Source organism: Oncorhynchus mykiss, chromosome 16, assembly GCF_013265735.2.
Source record: "Oncorhynchus mykiss isolate Arlee chromosome 16, USDA_OmykA_1.1, whole genome shotgun sequence".
Lineage (NCBI taxonomy): Eukaryota > Metazoa > Chordata > Actinopteri > Salmoniformes > Salmonidae > Oncorhynchus > Oncorhynchus mykiss.
The window spans coordinates 53163898-53183324 of NC_048580.1; the positions used below are offsets into that span (position 1 = coordinate 53163898).

Sequence of the window (19427 nt, forward strand, 5' to 3'; positions counted from 1 at the left end):
TCCTGACTCTGCCACACTCTCCCTGTGCCCCCCCCAATACATTTTTGGGGCTGACTCTCGGGCTTCCATCCGCGCCGCCGTGCTCTCCCCTCATACCTGCGCCTCTCCGCTTTCGCTGCCTCCAGCTCTTCTTTGGGGCGGCGATATTCTCCTGGCTGTGCCCAGGGTCCTTTACCGTCCAAATTGTCCTCCCATGTCCATTCCTCTTTGCGCTGCTCCTGCTGCGTGTCACCACGCCGCTTGGTCCTGTTGTGGTGGGTGATTCTGTTACGGTTTTCTTCCGATGAAGGAGAGGCGGACCAAAATGCAGCGTGGTTATTTTGATACATGTTTAATAAAAGATAAACACGAACAATACAAAACAAGAAACGTGCCGTGAACCTAAACAGCCTATCTTGTGAAAACCTAAACAGAGACAGGAACAATCACCCACAAAACACTCAAAGAATATGACTGCCTAAATATGGAGACAACGATAAACACCTGCCTCTGATTGAGAACCACTCCAGGCAGCCATAGACTATTCTAGACAACCCCACTATACCACAATCCCAATACCTACAAAAACCCCAAGACAAAACACACCACATAATTAACCCATATCACACCCTGGCCTGACCAAAATAATAAAGAAAACACAAAATACTAAGACCAGGGCGTGACAACACCAAACTAACTTTCACATGTTCAGGCTATCCTAACTTCAATATTAGTTTTTACTTTGATAAATTATAACTATATACAGTTGCATAAATATGCATGAAATAATACACCAACAGTACAGTAACTCTTGAATCTTTCAAGAGACACCAAACCAACTTTCACATGTTCAGGCTATCCTAACTTCAAATTCTTAAGGAATGTTTATCAACTTTAAATATATAAATGTGCATACATTTGCATAATATAACTCACCAAAAGTAACTCCTTTATTTTTCTACATGTACTTTTCTAGTTTTATTTTGTGTTTTTATTTTGTTTGTTTATTGTGTTTCCATACCCCCTCAAACAATCTGAAGTATATGTATCTGCGTTAGGAGTAAACATGTAAATCATGATATGAGATCAGTTTGTTATTGATTTACAGGTGAACACTTTTATAATTTAGCAGTTGCCTTGAACAGGTATCTGCTAGTTAACAATTTTCCATATTTTGGATGGTTATTTTACAGGTGAACACTTTTATATTTACGACTCAAGGTCTGAAAAGTGTCATCTCCACAGAACTCCATATCTGTCTTGTCCTGTCAAAAATACCTTGCCTGAGGCACTTTTCTGAGAGCTAGCAGGTTTGTGGATGTGAGATTGTCAGTGAGAGATAAGAGGCAGACACTTTAGACTTGAAACAAAATATGGGGGGAAATATGCATATATCTTTGGAAAGAGAGAGCGAAAAGGAATGTGCAAAATGACCCACCTCATATGGAATTACACAGAAATGGTTTTTACATTGTAGTATGCTTTTGCGTTTAGAAAGCATTATTAGCATGCATTATCCAAGGCAAAAGGAAAAGAGATCTACACCATATATAATTATTTGCATTACCCAATGATTGAGCATATTTTTTGTCATGCATGTTTATATTAAGAAGTACATCGTAAAAACACTTGATACTGTAGTCTTGAATTTAATTTAATTACATTTTGGGATTGCACATAAAACAGACATCGACAAGATGTGCAATGTAATCTCCTATGAAAGTAATCTCACATGAAAACACTTCCAAGGTGATCTTATTCGATCAGGTCAATGTGACAACTACTATAGGTCTACTCGTGAATGAGCATACTGCACATCTGGATATATTGGACTTCATACTGAACATCTGGATATATTGGACTTTCCATACTTCACATCTCCACAGAAACAAAACACTGGTCCAAGTGCTTATTTCAGCAGATGAGGAAAACACTGTGATTAGCTCAAACTGTCCTCACTTTCAAGACTACACCTTATATTTTGAGATGGTGTGTTTTCCCCAAAAGGAAATAGCTTTCGATTGTATCTTGTATTGGCAGTCTGTTTGTGTCATTGTAAATGCTGCCAAGGGTTTTGATGGCTAGCGTTTACAGAGGAAGTTGAATGGGTAATAATAAGCACCTGCCAGCATGAACCATAAGAGTAGAGGTTTTAGAGGATGTAACACTGTACAGGATTCTCCTAAAGGAAATGCTTTAAATGACAGGCCTGTGAAATGGATCTGGTCCAGCCTGAGGTGTGCCTAGAGTAAGGAGTTATGTTTTAGCCTCATATCGCACAGTCTCATGTTTACCCATGCACACCAAATAAATAACTTTTGTCCTTTAGAAAAAAAAGCTCTGGATATAAATAACTGGATATCCCTTTCTAGTGGAAAGACTGATTCATACAGAGGGACAACTGCTGGGTCTGTGGAAAAACTGACTAATAGCTGTGAAATATGAAAAACACAATGGAGACGTTTAGAAACCGTAGGGCTAATGTATAGGCAATATTTTTGCTTGATGTCAGTGACACTGCGGAATGTTAGACCCATTGTGTACATGAGATATTGTTCAGGTTGTGGTAAAGATTAAGTGGCTAAAGTTCAATGGCAATGAAGGAGTGTCAGGAGCAACAAAAGAGGCTGAAGGCACTGAAGCAAGGCGGAGGCTCTCAAAGGTTGTGAGAGCATTGAGGAGTACATGTCCTGTAGGAATCATGCATGTGGGAGCGAGGAGAATGGGTTTTATTTATACTTCACCTTCTGACTGAGACTCACCAGGGAGCTGAGAGAACTGCAGCAGGCTGCTACTCACAGGTGAAAACATTATTAAACAGGGCTTTCACATTGCAGGAAGATACATTCTCCCTTTGTCTTTCACAGAGTTCATCTGGATTTATGGAGAATGATGTAAAAGGGATTGTGGAGGGTAGCTGTTATTTAAAGGTTTGTGGGTAAACTGATTTTGTTTTCTCACAAAAAAGAATAAAGTAATGACTGCAACAGGTGATCCAAAATCAGAAATACATTCAAATATTAATTTTATTAATTATTTTATGAATTTTTGACAGAATGTCCAATTTGTACTTGCTTGCTGTAACACATATGTAGCCAACACTACAAAACAAAATGATTGTTCACCTTTTCACTGTGGTTTTATTGACAAATCATTTTTAAGTGTATATTTTTATTTCAAAGGCTGCAGAATATATTGCCATTCCAGCCATGCACACTTCTTCATAATCAGTCTAGAGAGGCAAAAGAGTCCGGGGCTATGCTATGTATTATAGCACCATCTGCTGCTGAATAAAGAAGGTGGTGCTGGGTGCTGTAGATACTGTAGACCAGGACTGGTCAACCCTCTGCCTGGAGAACTAATATGGAGGCTTTTGGTCCAGCCCTGTTATAATATACCTGATTCAGTTATAGGTCCTGGTGACTTCCTTTTCCTGTAGTTTTTCATTCACTGAAGGGATGGCTATGTTCAAGGTTCTTCTGGACGGAATAAGGAGAAGGGTGCCAACCATTTCACATGATGATCCCTGAAATAGTTTTCCATATTATTACAATATAATAAAAAACATGCCTTTGTTAATGGGTGGGGTTAACAATAGCACACTCCCTTGTTGAGTTGGAATGAAGTTGCAACACTAAGAATGAATCAAGAAAGCATATCCAGAGCAGAGGCCTACCTGTGATATTTTTGTCCCTTTCTCCTTTGATATTCCATTTCATCCACTGTCCAGACAGCCCCCTTGCCTCCCTCCACTCGCACAAAACACTTGTGCAAGCTAAGATTATGACGGACAGCGTTCTGTGGTGGCAAAGGAATACAGCTTGTGTTAGGATCTCGGGAGTCAATATTCCTCAGAACTCAAATTGGAGACTCAAATGTAAGTTAACATAATGATCCAAGGAGAAGCCAAACCTTCCATGTGGCCGTGTTGTGTCGGAAGTAGAAGAACATTGTGGTGAACCAGTTGTAGATGTCATTCAGAGAGCGCTGCTTGTCTGGAGACTCCAGGATAGACTGCAGACAGACATGGTGGACATTCACAGTAGACTTGTGCAATTGAAACAGCTCACATGAAGTCTAGACATAAAGTCTTGCTACTCATGTAGTCCAATACAATGGACTCGATATTAATGTCCCACTTGTGTAGACGAAAAGGTAGAATGTTGCTGTCTTTCAGTTCAACAAAGATGCATGAACTACAGGTCAAACTGTATTAGTTGCTCAGCCGCTCAGCCAGACTCTCGACAGTCTACCTTTTCCTTTACTCAAGTGTGCCTTTACCTGAGTGTTCAGAGGGACTCTACTGACTGATTCAGACAACTCACCCATCTTATCAGGCAGGCGTAGGTGTACGGAGGCCGGATGTTGTTGTATTTGTAACACTCAACACTCGGGACAAGATCTGTGGGGTGCCCAACGAAAGCAAACATGCTGGTTCTTGAGTTTGGATCAGATTTCGTGGCAACGCGAAAGGCATCATCACCAAAACAAACAAGCAAAACACTTGGAGGAATGCAAAATGGAGTGGGAACTTTCTCTAGCTTAAGAAAAGTGGATCAGCAGTCATGCTATGTGAATGTTATGTGAATGTTACTCCGTGTTGAAGATGAGCGTGAAATGGTGTTACCTGGGAGTAGATGGTGGGGAGCGGCAGCGGGCCATTGCTCATGCTGTGCCAGCTCCTCTGGCTCTTTAGTGGAGCAGCGTGGCACTCCATCTGCTGCCAAGGCCGGGGATGAGTACTGGGGCAGGACTAGTGCCAGGTTGTGACTGTAGGGCCAATCTGAACCTGCCTTCTGACAGGGAGAGACAACCAACAACACAGACATTCAATATGGTTAGGTTGGGGTACATTTCTTAAAAAGGGAAGGATAATGGGCAATGGCATGGGAGGTTACTATAGGAATTTGAAGGCATTAGCCAAAATAGGGAAGCCTTGAGGAGTTACCATGTCAGTTGATTTGTGTTCAGACAGGTGCAGATGGAGTTGCATTGCAAAGAGTTTCTGTTTTTCCACAGTCAGCTAAAGAAAGAGAGAAGATGAATCAAGGTTCATTAGGGGCCACATTTCCACTTAGTTGGACTTGGAGCTTTACAACCTTTCTCTGTTGTCAGTGTTCACTATTTGGAACTTTTCTGTAAAACTGTCTATTATACTGTATGTAGAACTACAGGAACAAACCTGGGTCTCCATGTATTGCACCATGTCTTGTTGTACCCTCCACTGTGCAATGCTTCTGTCTCCATGGCCATGGTCAGAGTGGAGGTGTCTGGAGATGTAATCAAAGCCATGACTATAAAGAACAGCACCCAAACTGCATAACAATGACCAATGAAATATACTGGTGCTCATGACTCACTTCAAAAAACGTGGAAATTCTTCAAATACCGCATCGCAGCCTGGCCAGCAGCAGAGTCCGTTGAGAAACAGAGCACTGGAGCTCCGTAGGGTTGGGTGACCTGGCCTGCAGAAGGAAGGGAGGAATATTATCAACTCAGGACTGAACGCAATCAAACCAGCCGTGCATTGTTTATGCCGTGTCTGTTCACACACGCACACACACACAGACGACGGCTCTCTTTACTTCTGGAACCCATGTGTTTGATGCAGTTTATGCGATCCACTCATTCCTCTGCAGCCATTACCACAAGCCCATCCTCCCCAATTATGGTGCCACCAACCTCCTGTGACACAAACACATAACTCACTCATTATGCCTGGTGATGATGGAGCTCTGCTTAGGATTGGCTCTCCTCAGGGGAGAGGGGTGACGAGTGGGCCCAGGAGAGTGCTCAGAGTGTGGGGGTGAGGACTGTCCACGGCTCCCTGTGTCCACCTCCACCTTGCACGGTGATATGGGTTGAGCTGAACCGGCCGCTGTTATAGTGCACGGTGTTGGAAAAGAAAGGTAGAGAAATATTTATATTATTGAAAAAGACCGACAGTGGGAAGAAAAAGTATGTGAGCCATTTAGAATGACCTGGAATGTTTCTACATAAATTGGTCATAAAATTGTATCTGATCTTCATCTAAATCACAACAATAGACAAACCACAGCTTAAACTAATAACACACAAACAATTATAATTTTTCATGTCTTTATTGAACACACCGGGTAAACATTCCCAGTGCAGGTTGGAAAAAGTATGTGAACCCTTGGATTTAATAACAGGTTGACCCTCCTTTGGCAGCAATAACCTCAACCCCAAACATTTTCTGTAGTTGCGGATCAGACCTGCACAACAGAATTTTGGACCATTCCTCTTTCCAAATGTTTTCAGTTTCACAATATTCTTGGGATGTCTGGTGTGAAGCACTCTCTTGAGGTCATTCCACAGCATCTCAATCAGATTGAGGTCAGGACTGACTGGGCCACTCCAGAAGGTGTATTTTCTTCTATTCAAACCATTATGTTGTTGATTTACTTCTGTCTTTTGGGATGTTGTCCTGACTTCTGTTGAGCTTCAATTGGCGGACAGACAGCCTTACATTCTCCTGTAAAATGTCTTGATAAACTTGGGAATTAATTTGTCCGTTGATGATAGCAAGCTGTCCAGCTGGTGTGCTGTACCTTTTTTTCTCCACACATAGTGTTGTGTGTTCTTTCCAAACAACACAACTTTAGTTTCATCTGTCCACAGAATATTATGCCAGTATCGCTGTGGAACATCCAGGTGCTCTTTTGCAATCTTCAGACTTGCAGCAATGTTTTTTCGGGACAGCAGTGGCTTCTTCCGTGATGACCAACCATGAACACCATTCTTGTTTAGTGTTTTACGTATTGTAGACTCGTCAACAGAGATGTTAGCATCTTACAGAGATTTCTGTAAGTCTTTAGCTGACCCTCTAGGATTCTTCTTAACCTCATTGAGCATTCTGCGCTGTGCTCTTGCATTCATCTTTGCAGGACGGCCATTCCTAGGGAGAGTAGCAACAGTGCTGAAATTTCTCCATTTATAGAGAAATTGTCTTACCGTGGACTGACTTTTGAATGTACTTTTGTAACCATTTCCAGCTTTATGCAAGGCAACAATTCTTAATCTTAGGTCTTCTATTTTGTTCGAGGCATGGTTCACATCAGGCAATGCTTCATGTGAATAGCAAACTCAAATTTTGTGAGGGTTTTTTATAGAGCAGGGCAGCTCTAACCAATATCCAATCTCCAATCTCCAATCTCGTCTCATTGATTCGACTCCAGGTTAGCTGACTCCTGACTCTAATTAGCTTTTGGAGCAGTCATTAGCCTCGGGGTTCACATACTTTTTTCATCCTACACTGTGAATGTTTAAATTATGTATTCAATATAGACAAGAAAAATACAATAATGTGTGTTGAAGCACACTGTGTATGTCTATTGTTGTGACTTAGATGAAGATCAGATCAAATTTATGTCAAATTTATGCAGATCTCCAGGTAATTCCAAAGGGTTCCCCTACTTTTTCTTGCCACTGTAGAAACATTTTCCATGAACCTCCTATATGAATTATGCATAATGACTGTATAGAATTGTGTACAACACATGTAATGACACTATTTTTTTAAGCCACCAGTGTTTCCATTCAAAAGTGCGACCCTACACCCACATTACCTGGGGTAGCAGGTAGCCTAGTGGTTAGAGTGTTGGGCTAGTAACTGCAAGGTTGCTAGAATAAACCACTGAGCTGAAAAGGTACAAATCTGTCGTTCTTCCCCTGAACAAGACAGTTAACCCACTGTTCCTAGGCCCTCATTGTAAATAAGAATTTGTTCTTACCTGACTTGCCTAGTTAAATAAAAATGACCTATTTTGGGAAGGGGGAATTTAAAAAAGTTTTGACAATGAAAAGCTATAATGGTTTGGTTGTAAGGATGCTGCAGTAGGAGAGAAGAGCGGAGAGAAGTGAACTATGGAGTTGGTTTTGGATTCTATACATCCATTCTACATCCATTCTACATTATTACACAGCAGTGTCAAGGACATTGTTTCTCCATAAAGAGCTGTTTTATTCTATCATCTCATATGACATGATAGTTCAGTTGTATGTGTACTGTAAGGGTGCTGCTGCAGAGGGTCAGTCAGAGCAGAGCTTACTCTGTGGTCGTACGTGGGCAGCCAGGACAGCCTGGCGTAGGACAGAGGGTCTGTGCTGGCTCAACTGGGGGCACCGAAACACCCGCTGCAGGAAAGGTCTCCCCTCTTCCTCACTGGAACACTAGGAAGGACGCATAACAACATGCTCACACTTACAGTACCCCCCTTTTACCAGCAGGGAGTGCTCTGAGCAAACACAAGCAGCTTTTTTGCTAATATCAGTGTATGCATTACATGAATCTCTGGTCAGAATAGGGCCTTGAAACTTGTTATAATAGGAGGTATAAGAATAGGATAATATCCTACCTGCTGTAACAGTATGTTCTGGAGCTGAGATGAGGCCATAAGTGGACCTCCAGATCCAATCATCAATGGGAAACCCATCTATAAATAATGGACATTTATTTATATCATTCATCTATCTCACTATTAGGAAAAACTCCATGTAATGAAAATATAGATATTGCCTCCTGGAAACTTGTCTTTAAATTAGCATTATTATGCAAAATATAAGAGACAAAAAAAACATGAAAAAGCCAACTGTATGGAACTGACTTGATTTACACTTTAGCTCTATACTTTCCATTGATATTTATTTTAGTCTTCTTCCAATTATGTGTTACATGTTGATTGAAACCACAGCAGCAGTTCAACCAATACCTGAGTAACAGAGGTACGAGCATAGAGCCGAGGTGAGACAGAATCATTTGGCTTGGTACGTGTGCCTGGCTCTTCTCCGTGTTCACCCCGCCAATCTCGCTGCTGCTGCTGTCTACCACTGTTCAGCCGCCCACTCTTCAACCTCTCACTCTCAGTCTGTGGCATCCCTGGGCTTGGTGCAGAAGAGAGGAAATGGATGGTTAGTGCTAAGTGCATGCTACCGCCAGGAATGCATGGGTGGTGGTGGATAAAAGTTGTGAATGTGTAGACAACATAAACAATTGCAAATAATCACAAGTCACAGTAGATCGTCCCCACACAGGGCACCAATTATGTAGAGATGTTCATATTTGTAAGGATATGTTGTATTCGGTCTTGCATATATTTCAACATATGACATTAATCAACACATAGCTACAATGAGAGAGAGAGAGAGAGAGAGAGAGAGAGAGAGAGAGAGAGAGAAAGCGAGTGAGAAATAGAGAGAGAGAGAAAGGGGGGGTGGGGAATACAAATGTGCTCTTTGATAAATGTTAGACAGCAACAGGTTTGGAGGCATGGTGTCTTTTGTTCCCTTATCAGACATAATGAAAGGTAAAGGAGTTCAAACACAGTCTGGGCTGAGAGATGTTGTGGTTGTGCACAGGTGCAACTACACAGACATTGAAGCGTACAGAGACGGAACTGATAGCAGCAGGTATCTCAAAAACATACAGTGATTCGAACAGTGACATAATTAGTTGTTGTTTTGGCTCTGTACTCCAGCACTTTGGATTTGAAATGATACAATGACTTTGCGGTTAAAGTGCAGACTGTCAGTTTTATTTTGAGGGTATTTTCATCCATATCGGGTGAACCGTTTAGAAATTACATCCTTTTTTGTACATAGTTGGGCTGCCTGATGGGCTGCCCCCAGGTGGGAAGGGTGGACAACAACACGTCTGTCACGCTGATCCTCAACACTGGGGCCCCTCAGGAGTGTGTATTTAGACCCCTCCTGTACTCCCTGTTCACCCACGCCTGCGTGGCCAATGACGACTCCAACACCATCATTACGTTTGCTGATGACGCAACAGTGGTGTGCCTGATCACCGACAACGATGAGACAGCCTATAGGGAGGAGGTCAGAGACCTGGCAGTGTGATGACAGGATAACAACCTCTCCCTCAATGTGAGCAAGACAAAGGAGCTGATCGTTGACTACAGGAAAAGGCGGGCCGAACAAGGCTGTAGTGGAGCGGGTCGAGAGTTTCAAGTACCTTGCTGACCACAATCACCAACGCTCTATCATTGTCCAAACACACCAAGACAGTCGTTAAGAGGGCACAACAAAAATCTTTTCCGCTCAGGAGACTGAAAAAATTTGGCATGGTTCCTCAGATCCTCAAAACCATCGAGAGCATCCTGACCGGTTGCGTCACCGCCTGGTATGGCAACTGCTCGGCATCTGACCATAAGGCACTACAGAGGGTAGTGCGTATGGCCCAGTACATCACTGGCACCAAGCTTCCTGAATTCCAGGACCTATATAATAGGTGGTTTTAGAGGAAAGCACATAAAATACTCAGAGACTCCAGTCACCCAAGTCAAAGATTGTTTTCTCTGCTACCGCACGGCAAGCGGTACCGGAGCACCAAGTCTAGGACTAAAAGGCTCCTTAACAGCTTCTAACCCCAAGCCATAAGACTGTTGAACAATTAATCAAATGACCACCAGACTATTACATTGACCCTCCCCCTCCATTTGTTTTGTACCCTGCTGCTAATCGCTGTTTATTATCTATGCATAGTCAATTCACCCCTACCTACATGTACAAATTACCTCTAACCTGTACCCCCGCACACTGACTCGGTACCGGTACCCCCTGTATATAGCCTCGTTAATGTTATGTTATTGTGTTACTTTTTATAATGATTTACTTTAGTTTATTTGGTAAATATTTTTCTTAACTCTTCTTGAACTGCACTGTTGGTTAAGGGCTTGTAAGAAAGCATTTCACGGTAAGGTCTACACTTGTTGTATTCGGCGCATGTGGCAAATAAAGTTTGATTTGATTTGATTTGACTCAAGGCTGTAATCACTGCCAAAGGTGTTTCAACAAAGTACTGAGTAAAGGGTTCTGAAAATTATGTAAATGTGATATTTCAGGGTTTTTTTTAAATACATTTGCAAAAATTCTAAAGGCTGTTTTTGTTTTGTCATTATGCGTATTGTGTGTAGATTGACAAGGAAAATAAACGATTTAGGCAATTTTAGAATAAGCCTGTAACATAACAAGATGTGGAAAAAGACCAGACCACCGTATACAATTGCAAATGCACGCTCTCACCCAGCAACCCAGGAAGAGGAAACAGGAATTCAGTAGAAATAGAAAGTACTGAAGCTCTTTGTGGTTTCTCGCTTTTATCTCCACTTCACGAGCAAAACCAAACATATCTCCTGTAGAGAGAGCTCAGATCAAAGTAAAGAGAAGACTGAATCAACAAGTCACATAACAGGCATTAAATGAATAAGCAAATCTTTTTTATTTGGAATTGAGAGCTACATGTTGATATCACACAGATTCGTAGAGTGTGATTTGATGAATGGACGTGCTACAATATCATTACAAGTAGAAGATATTAACATTTCTTTCAACACTTCTCTCAACTGAGGGCAATGACATTCAGCTTTTACTATAGTCTAGGAGTGGGTTTGATGATCAAAATACCATATTTGCAATCAATTACGTACTGTATGTAAAGCTATTCATCATGTGTCATATCTAAAGTATTTCTCTTCAAGTTTTCTTACTACTCACTATGCTCCCATATCTAGGATATCTGTCTGTTGTTGGCGCTTTGGTATGAACCTGTGGGTGACATTGATTTGAAGAGGAGCTTTTTTTGGCCTATAACACTACACTAGGGGAGGGAGAAATTATAAGCAGAGGAAATGTTATTGTTAATCTTTGATCCACAAAGACATTGTTGAAATTTATATTTTTCTAAATTCTATTGCTTTTAACTCATAATATGTTTTCTTCTAATTAAAATGTTCTATTTGAATGAGAACAAAACATATATATAAAATAGATTTGAGTATACTGGAGTGATGACACTTTCATGTCCAAAATTTACTGAATGAATCTAAATAGCAAAATCAGTATGAAACCAAACTATGAATTTGATCTTCATGTAATACCAGTTCTACAGCTTTTTTTTTTTATCATACTGAGCAAATTAGCAATTTGCTAACATTTTTGCAGATTAAATTACAAAGTCAGGATATTTCTTGAACATTTATGTCCAGCTTCTATATTTCCAGATGTTGGGCTGTAAAGGAACGTTTAAAAAGCAATTGAGATAGAACATGAACGACTACTCACGATTACTCATGTGGCATTAGCATGCAGCGTAAATCCAGCCACAACAAGTGAGGGGTGTAAATGCTGGAATGAGCAGTTCTCACATTCTACGAACCCACACTCTACAATCATGTCACACTGACTCAGAGCTTCCATTTATAACTATGGCTAGTACATCGTTATTGGCTTTCACCAGAATTTAACCTACATTTATTATTCTATAAACTACAATACAAAGAATTGTGCTCATTCCCTCATGTATTAATCTGTTCATCCTAATCTGATCTTTAAATTAGGTTAAGCATCAATATGTCCATTAGAAACACAACCTAATCGTCCTGAAATGTTTTGATGAGTTTCTGATTAAATGCGTGTTGTGAAGCCTCAATACTTTATTTTTAGACTCACTGCAAATAAATCATAGAGACTAAATGCTTTCTTGGTTTCTAACCTAAAAATGTATATCTCACAGATCAAAAGTAATGCAATTGAAGACCAAAGTATAACAGTACAAATTCTGCAAGGTGATTCATAGCTTCTGACATTGATGTACCGAAAACATTATCATATTCCATCATTTGCTTTTTTGTGGTAAAAAAAAGTACAGTTATTGACAGAGTCAGATAAACCAGAATGTAGGGTAATTTTGATTACACCGCAACATGTGATGATAACGGTACACATTCTTGAAAAAATGACATTCTTGTACTATATTTAAGCAATAATGCATGAGGGGTTGTGGTATGTGGTCAATATACCACGGCTAAGGGCTATTCTTACGCACGACGCAAAACGGAGTGCCTGGATATAGCCATTAGCCGTGGTGTATAGGCCATATATCACAAACCCTAGTAGTGCCTTATTGCTATTATAAACAGGTTACCAATGTAATTACAGCAGTAAAATACATGTTTTGTCATACCTATACGGTCTAATATACCACGGCTGTCAACCAATCAGCATTCAGGGCTCGAACCACCCAGTTTATAATTAGGTATAATATCCAAATGTGCCACAGAACAAATTCTGTTTGGTGTGAATACATGAAATTTGGCATCAACAGTAAAAGTGTCTAGACAGGCCACATTGGATTTTAAGATGATCATTATCGATCACACTTCCAGTGTCAATCAAAGTTGGGATTTAGAGAAAATATGAAAAAATCTAAAATACTAAAGCATATATTTTTTTAAATACAAAAGAAACAAATACTATTGTTATTTGACCTGTTCTAAGCCCAAATATGCCAAATATAAACTGAGTGTACAAAACATTAGGAACAACTGCTCTTTCCATGACAGACTGACCAGGTGAATCCAGGTGAAAGCTATGATCCCTGACTTATTAAATCCACTTCAATCAGTGTAGATAAAGGGGAAGGCAGGTTAATTAAATAAGTATTTTTAAGCCTTGGGGCAATTGAAACATGGATTGCTTATTGGGGCGGCAGGTAGCTTAGTGGTTAGAGTGTTGGACCAATAACCAGAAGGTTGTGAGATCAAATTCCTGCGCTGACAAGGTAAAAATCTGCTGTTCTGCACTTGAACAAGGTAGTTAACCTGTCACTGAAAAGAAGAATTTGTTCTTAACTGACTTGTCGAGTTTTTTTAAAGGATTGTATAAATTGTATATTAAAGGATTGTATAAATGTGCCATTCAGAGGGTGAATGGGCAAGACAAAAGATTGAAGTGCCTTTGAACAAGGTATGGTAGTAGGTGCCAGGCGCATCGGTTTAACGGTGTCAAGAACTGCAACTGCTGTTATTTTTTACGCTCAACAGTTTCCTGTGTGTATCAAGAATGGTTTACAACCCAAAGGACATCCAGCCAACTTGACGCAACTGTGGGAAGTCTTGGAGTCAACACTGGCGGGTGAATTGAGGCTATTCTGAAGGAAAAAGGGGTGCAACTCAATTTTAGGAAGGTGTTCCTAATGTTGTGTACACTCAATGAAGGATTCAATTTATTGTTGATTGTGAAATACAGCCGTTTCTGTATCATACTACATTTAGTCTATGGGCATATGGTTACTGGTTTTTTTACACATTTCATGGATCAAGTCTGTGGTATGTGTGTGTACACGTGCTTGTGAGAGAGGGAGATAAATAGGGATAATTATTTAGCATGCCTCATTCTCTATAGATGTGCCTTGGATTTTTTATACTGTACAATATACTCTAGGAGTGTGTGTTAGTGTAAGTGTGTGTGTATTTCTTTAGATATTGTTTTTACATATATATTGGTTCAGGCAATATATACACCAAAATGTATTGAGATCTGAACATGTTTCATATACGCTACAGGGGTGTGTGTGTGTGTGTGTGTGTGTGTGTGTGTGTGTGTGTGTGTGTGTGTGTGTGTGTGTGTGTGTGTGTGTGTGTGTGTGTGTGTGTGTGTGTGTGTGTGTGTGTGCGTGTGTGTGTGTGAGAGAGAGAAAGAGTGTTTGTGGATTTCTTTAGATATGTTTACAGTGCCTCCAGAAAGTATTCACACCCCTTGACTTTTTCCACAGGTTGTTGTGTTACAGACTGAACTTAGAATTGATTAAATATCAATTATTTTGGGGCATGGGGTTATACAAGATACCCTATAATATCAGTGGAATAATGTTTTTCAAATATTTTTACAAATTAATGAGAAATGAAAAGCGTAAATGTCTTGAGTCAATAAGTATTCAACCCCTTTGTTATGGAAAGCCTAAATAACTTCAGGAGTAAAAATGTGCTTAACAAGGGACATGATGAGTTGAATGGTATCACTCTGTGTGAAATAATAGTTTTTGTTTCATTATTTTTTTATGACTACCTCATCTCTGTACCCCAAACATGCAATGATCTATATATTCTCTCAGTCGAGCAGTGAATTTGAAACACAGATTCAACCACAAAGACCAGGAAGGTTTTCCAATGCCTCGCAAACAAGGGCACCTATTGGTAAACATTGAATATCCCTTTGAGCAGGGTGAAGATAGTAATTACACTTTGGATGGTGTATCAATACACCGAGTCACTACAATATACAGGTGTCGTTGCTAACTCAGTTGCCGGAGAGGAAGGAAACCGATCAGGGATTTCACCATGAGGCCAAAAGTGACCTTAAAACAGTTACAGAGTTTAATGGCTGTGGTAGGAGAAAACTGAGGATGGATCAACAGCATTTGTAGTTACTCCACAATACTAACCTAATGACACAGTGAAAAGAAGGAAGCTTGTACAGAATAAATATATTCCAAAACATGCATCCTGTTTGCAACAAGGCACTAAAGTAATACTGCAAAAAATGTGGCAAAGCAATTAACTTTTGTCCTTAATAGAAAGTGTTATGTTCGGGGCAAATCCAATACAACACATTACTGAGTACCACTCTCCATATTTTCAAGCATAGTGGTGGCTGCATCATGTTAAGGGTATGCTTGTAATTGTTAAGGGCTGGGGAAATGGTTGTCTAGCAATGATAAACAAACCATTTTTTTCATAATAATGGCCAAATGTTGCAGAATTCAGGTGTGGAAAGCTCTTAGAGACTTACCCAGAAAGACTTACAGCTGTAATCACTCCCAAAGGTGCTTCTCTACAAAGTAGGGGTGTAGGGTTGTGAATACTTATATAAATGATTTCTAAAAACCTGTTTTCACTTTGTCATTATGGAGTATTGTGTGTAGATGGATGAGAGAAAAAAATATATATTTTTATCCATTTTGAATTCAAGCTGTAACACAACAAAAAGTGGAATAAGTCAAGGGTTATGAATACTTAGAGAAGGCACTGTATGTTGGTCCAGGCAATATATATATACCAAACATGTTTAAGCTCTGATGATTTGAACATGTATTCATTCACATGACTTGATTCATGAAATGTGTAAAAACTGTAACCACATGTATCCAAGGACTAAATATTGTACAATATCAAAAAAAGTACATAGTAGACAAACGTTTTGTTCGATTTTAAAAAATCTTCAGATTTGTCCATCAGTAAGCTCAGAGAACAAGTTAACCAAATTCAATTAGAAATGTCCGTTATGGACATTAATGGGTTAATAATAAAAGACACATCCAGGACAAGACCCCATGTTAGTCACAAAGGACTTTCGCATCATGACTACCATGCAAGTGAAGAGTTCAATCCATCAACAGTTCATTGTGTTATGAATATCAGGTCTTGGGTCTTAACCCAAATCAATTTAAGAATTATATTGGATGAGATTGTCAATCATTTTCTATTTATTCTTCTCTTGGACATACTGAATTCAAATAATATACCCAAAATGTAATAGATATCATTCCAGAGTCATTTCAAATTTGTGAATGATTGTGTCAGAACTGTGTCGACTGGGGTGTCAGTGAATAATCCATTCACTGAGAAGTTAAAAAAAGATATTGAACATAATGTTTCAATGTGTAGAGGAATGATTGGATTGTTTTAGCCTAAATGATTAGTGATGCTTTATATGCCTACTTTTACACCTGTTAACACCTTTTAACAGGTTCATCACTACATCAGCCATTGCAAACTTTTCTTAATCGTGTGTACTTAATAAAATCTATCAGCCGCTTTTCACAAAACATGCATTTTTCACTCTTTTGCTATATGCCTACAATCTCTCATCTATGTTACCCAACTGGTATACAATATTGATACTTTTTACATTTTTAAAGGAGTAAGGTCCATGATCATTAGACTACACTATAAAATAGCTCATACACCACAGCTACATACAATCCACCATTACAGATTACACCATGGTCTGGAGTTTTGCGTACCTAGCATACCTCTGGTGAACACGCACCCCAATTTGATAGACACTTGCCTATTGAATTATCTCCCTTCTGATGCTCAGAATGGTTTGCCAACAAATACTCTAGCTGAAAGCAAAGAAGTACATTCCTAAAATGCAAAGGCCACAGACTAAAACAGACAGTTTTCTCACCTTACTCTGTATCTCCTGCTCACTTTCTGTCTTCCTGTTCTCGGGAGGAAGAGATGCTAGAAAATGAAAAAAGGTAACAAATATGTCAGAGGAAGGGGGGGGGGGGGTTCTATTCCACTAATGATGTTTGACGTCTATTATGCGTAAAATAACACTTATACTACCAGCAATATATACAGTAATGGTGAAGTAGGTTATGGTAAGAGCAAAGGCATTTTGAAATTGAAATGTTTATTAAAACAGGTTTATAAATATACACAATGTAAGGTTTATCAGTAGTATATTTCTGTGATGAGATGATATTACAATAGTATATTTCTGTGATGAGATGATATTACAATTACTTCATATTTTAATTCATCATTAATTATTACTATTTTAGGCAAGTAAACAAAAACCTCTATGCATGTTTTGTCTTTTGTTTAAATATATTTGAACATTGATGCTAATCTCTTTCAAAAGTATCTTATTGTTACATTTCCAATACATCACATTCAGGTAACTTTTACAATAGCTATATTTGAAAGTTATTGATACAGACTAAACATAATCATGTGGCCTTGTATAATTCAGTGTGTGTTAACACAGTGGGTAGCCATGAGGAGTTGCATTCTTGAAATAAAGTTGGATAAAAGCAATAACATGCTCAAATTAAGATTACAGAGACCGTGAACAATGCAAAATCATGATCCCCTTCATTCAACACTCACCTAAAGATGCCTCACGCAATGTGTGAGAGGGAACAGATGTGTGAAATGTGTGTTTGCAGAATCCAGTCTGTATTTATACCTGGAAGTTACAGAAGGTAAGAAAAGCTTTCTCAAAAAAGTTTGAGCCTGCCAACAGAACAAAAATGTACTACATACATTCACATCCAACATTATTGGCACCCTTGATAAAGATGAGCAAAGAAGACTGTATAAAATAAATAATACAAATACTTTGCTATATTGAATCCTCAAAAACATTTTTAAATTATATTATTTCATACTAGTACAATGCTCAGAAAATAATATTTTGTTTAACAATATAATAAAATAACATTTTCATTTTGTGGGTCAATTAAGCATTTCTTTGTGGATTTTTATGTGTGCTTGGGGTTATTGTCTTGTTGGAAGATTCACGTGCGGCCAAGTTTCAGCCTCCTGGCAGAGGCAACCTGGTTGTTGGCTAAAATATCCTGGTACTAGGTAGAGTTCATGATGCCATTAACCGTAACAAGGGCCCCAAGACCAGTGGAAGCAAAACGGCCCCATAACATCAAAGATCTACCACCATATTTTACAATAGGCATGAGGTTCTTTTCAGCATATGCATCCTTCATTTGAGGCCAAACACTGCGTGGCCAAAGAACTATACCCCAGTGAAACAGGAAGCTACGGAAGGTCACAATATTTTGACATCAACATTTTTTAGGTGGAATGATCTACAATCCCTCCCAATGTGTTCTCCAATCTCATAAAACATTTTAGAAAAATGCTTGGTGCCGTTATCCTTGCAAGGTGAGGTATAGAAAGGTACTGAAAACAGGGGTGCCAATCATTTCGACCCCTATCTTTTTGAGGAGGGAATACATTTGACAAGTTCTCTGATCAATTGTATTCGTTTAAAATAATATAATAAAATATATATATATCATACAATATAGCTCAGTATTTGGAATTTCTATTTTATACTGTCTTTTATGCTCATCTTTATCAAGCGTTCCAATCATTTGGGAGGTGACTGTAACTGTAACTGGGACAGGTTTGACACAAATAGGGCTTGCATGATTTAAGTGACTTACCCTACCCTCAATAGTCTGAAACACAACTTATTTCATTCCAAACAAATCCTTCAAGCCACAATGGCTATAAGGGCTCAGGGCCAGACCCAGATGCAGACACAGGAGGCAGATGGTTTGAGCGTTTGATATTTATTAGTTCCAAAAGAGGTAGGCAAGAGAAATGTCGTGGACAGGCAAAAGGTCAAAACCAGTTCAGTGTCCAGGAGGTACAGTGGCAGGCAGGCTCGAGGTCAGGGCAGGCGGGTACGGAGTCCAGAAAACAGGCAAGGGTCAAAACCGGGAGGACTAGTAAAAGAAAGAATAGCAGGAGCACGGGAAAAAGACGCTGGTTGACATGAAACAGACAAGACGAACTGGCACAGAGAGACCGGAAACACAGGGATAAATACACTGGGGAAAATAAGAAACACCTGGAAGGGGTGGAGACAATCACAAGGACAGGTGAAAAAGACCAGGGCATGACAATGGCAGTGTACAGAAAGAGTTTGTGTTGTGATACTGTTGATTAACTGGGTAATCCACCGTATTGCACTGAATTAGCATAAGTAAGTTAAATGAACCTGGGTTGTCTGCATGCGACATGGAAGGTGTTCCTAATGTTTGGTATACTCAGTGTATGTTACGAATTTTCTAAATGTACACTATGTTACAAATT

General features: G+C 39.5%; 1 protein-coding gene across 3 annotated transcripts; it reads right to left on the reverse strand.

Annotated features, from left to right (window-relative positions):
* Window positions 1-1606: 1606 nt before the first annotated feature.
* foxp3-2 (forkhead box P3-2 protein) lies at window positions 1607-17759 on the reverse strand. 3 transcript variants are annotated; one of them, XM_021564410.2, is made up of 14 exons: window positions 17697-17759; window positions 16987-17042; window positions 8712-8883; window positions 8358-8435; window positions 8052-8172; window positions 5689-5857; window positions 5340-5444; window positions 5162-5249; window positions 4928-5002; window positions 4607-4775; window positions 4305-4381; window positions 3892-3993; window positions 3656-3777; window positions 2991-3505 (listed from the first exon to the last, which is right to left on the reverse strand). In XM_021564410.2, exons 3-14 carry the CDS (start codon window positions 8874-8876, stop codon window positions 3448-3450), a joined length of 1329 nt encoding a protein of 442 aa, XP_021420085.2. In that variant the 5' UTR covers window positions 8877-8883; window positions 16987-17042; window positions 17697-17759; the 3' UTR covers window positions 2991-3447.
* Window positions 17760-19427: the final 1668 nt, after the last annotated feature.

What these genes read in the sequence shown, in the direction of transcription:
- foxp3-2 (XM_021564411.2), bottom strand. Translation starts at nt 8,876, where the DNA reads ATGCCACAGACTGAGAGTGAGAGGTTGAAGAGTGGGCGGCTGAACAGT. An exon ending in TCCCCACCATCTACTCCCAG is followed by an intron (nt 4,382 to 4,606) that starts GTAACACCATTT and finishes GGCACCCCACAG; the next exon opens with ATCTTGTCCCGAGTGTTGAG. An exon ending in ACGCCTGCCTGATAAGATGG is followed by an intron (nt 3,994 to 4,304) that starts GTGAGTTGTCTG and finishes GTCTGTCTGCAG; the next exon opens with TCTATCCTGGAGTCTCCAGA.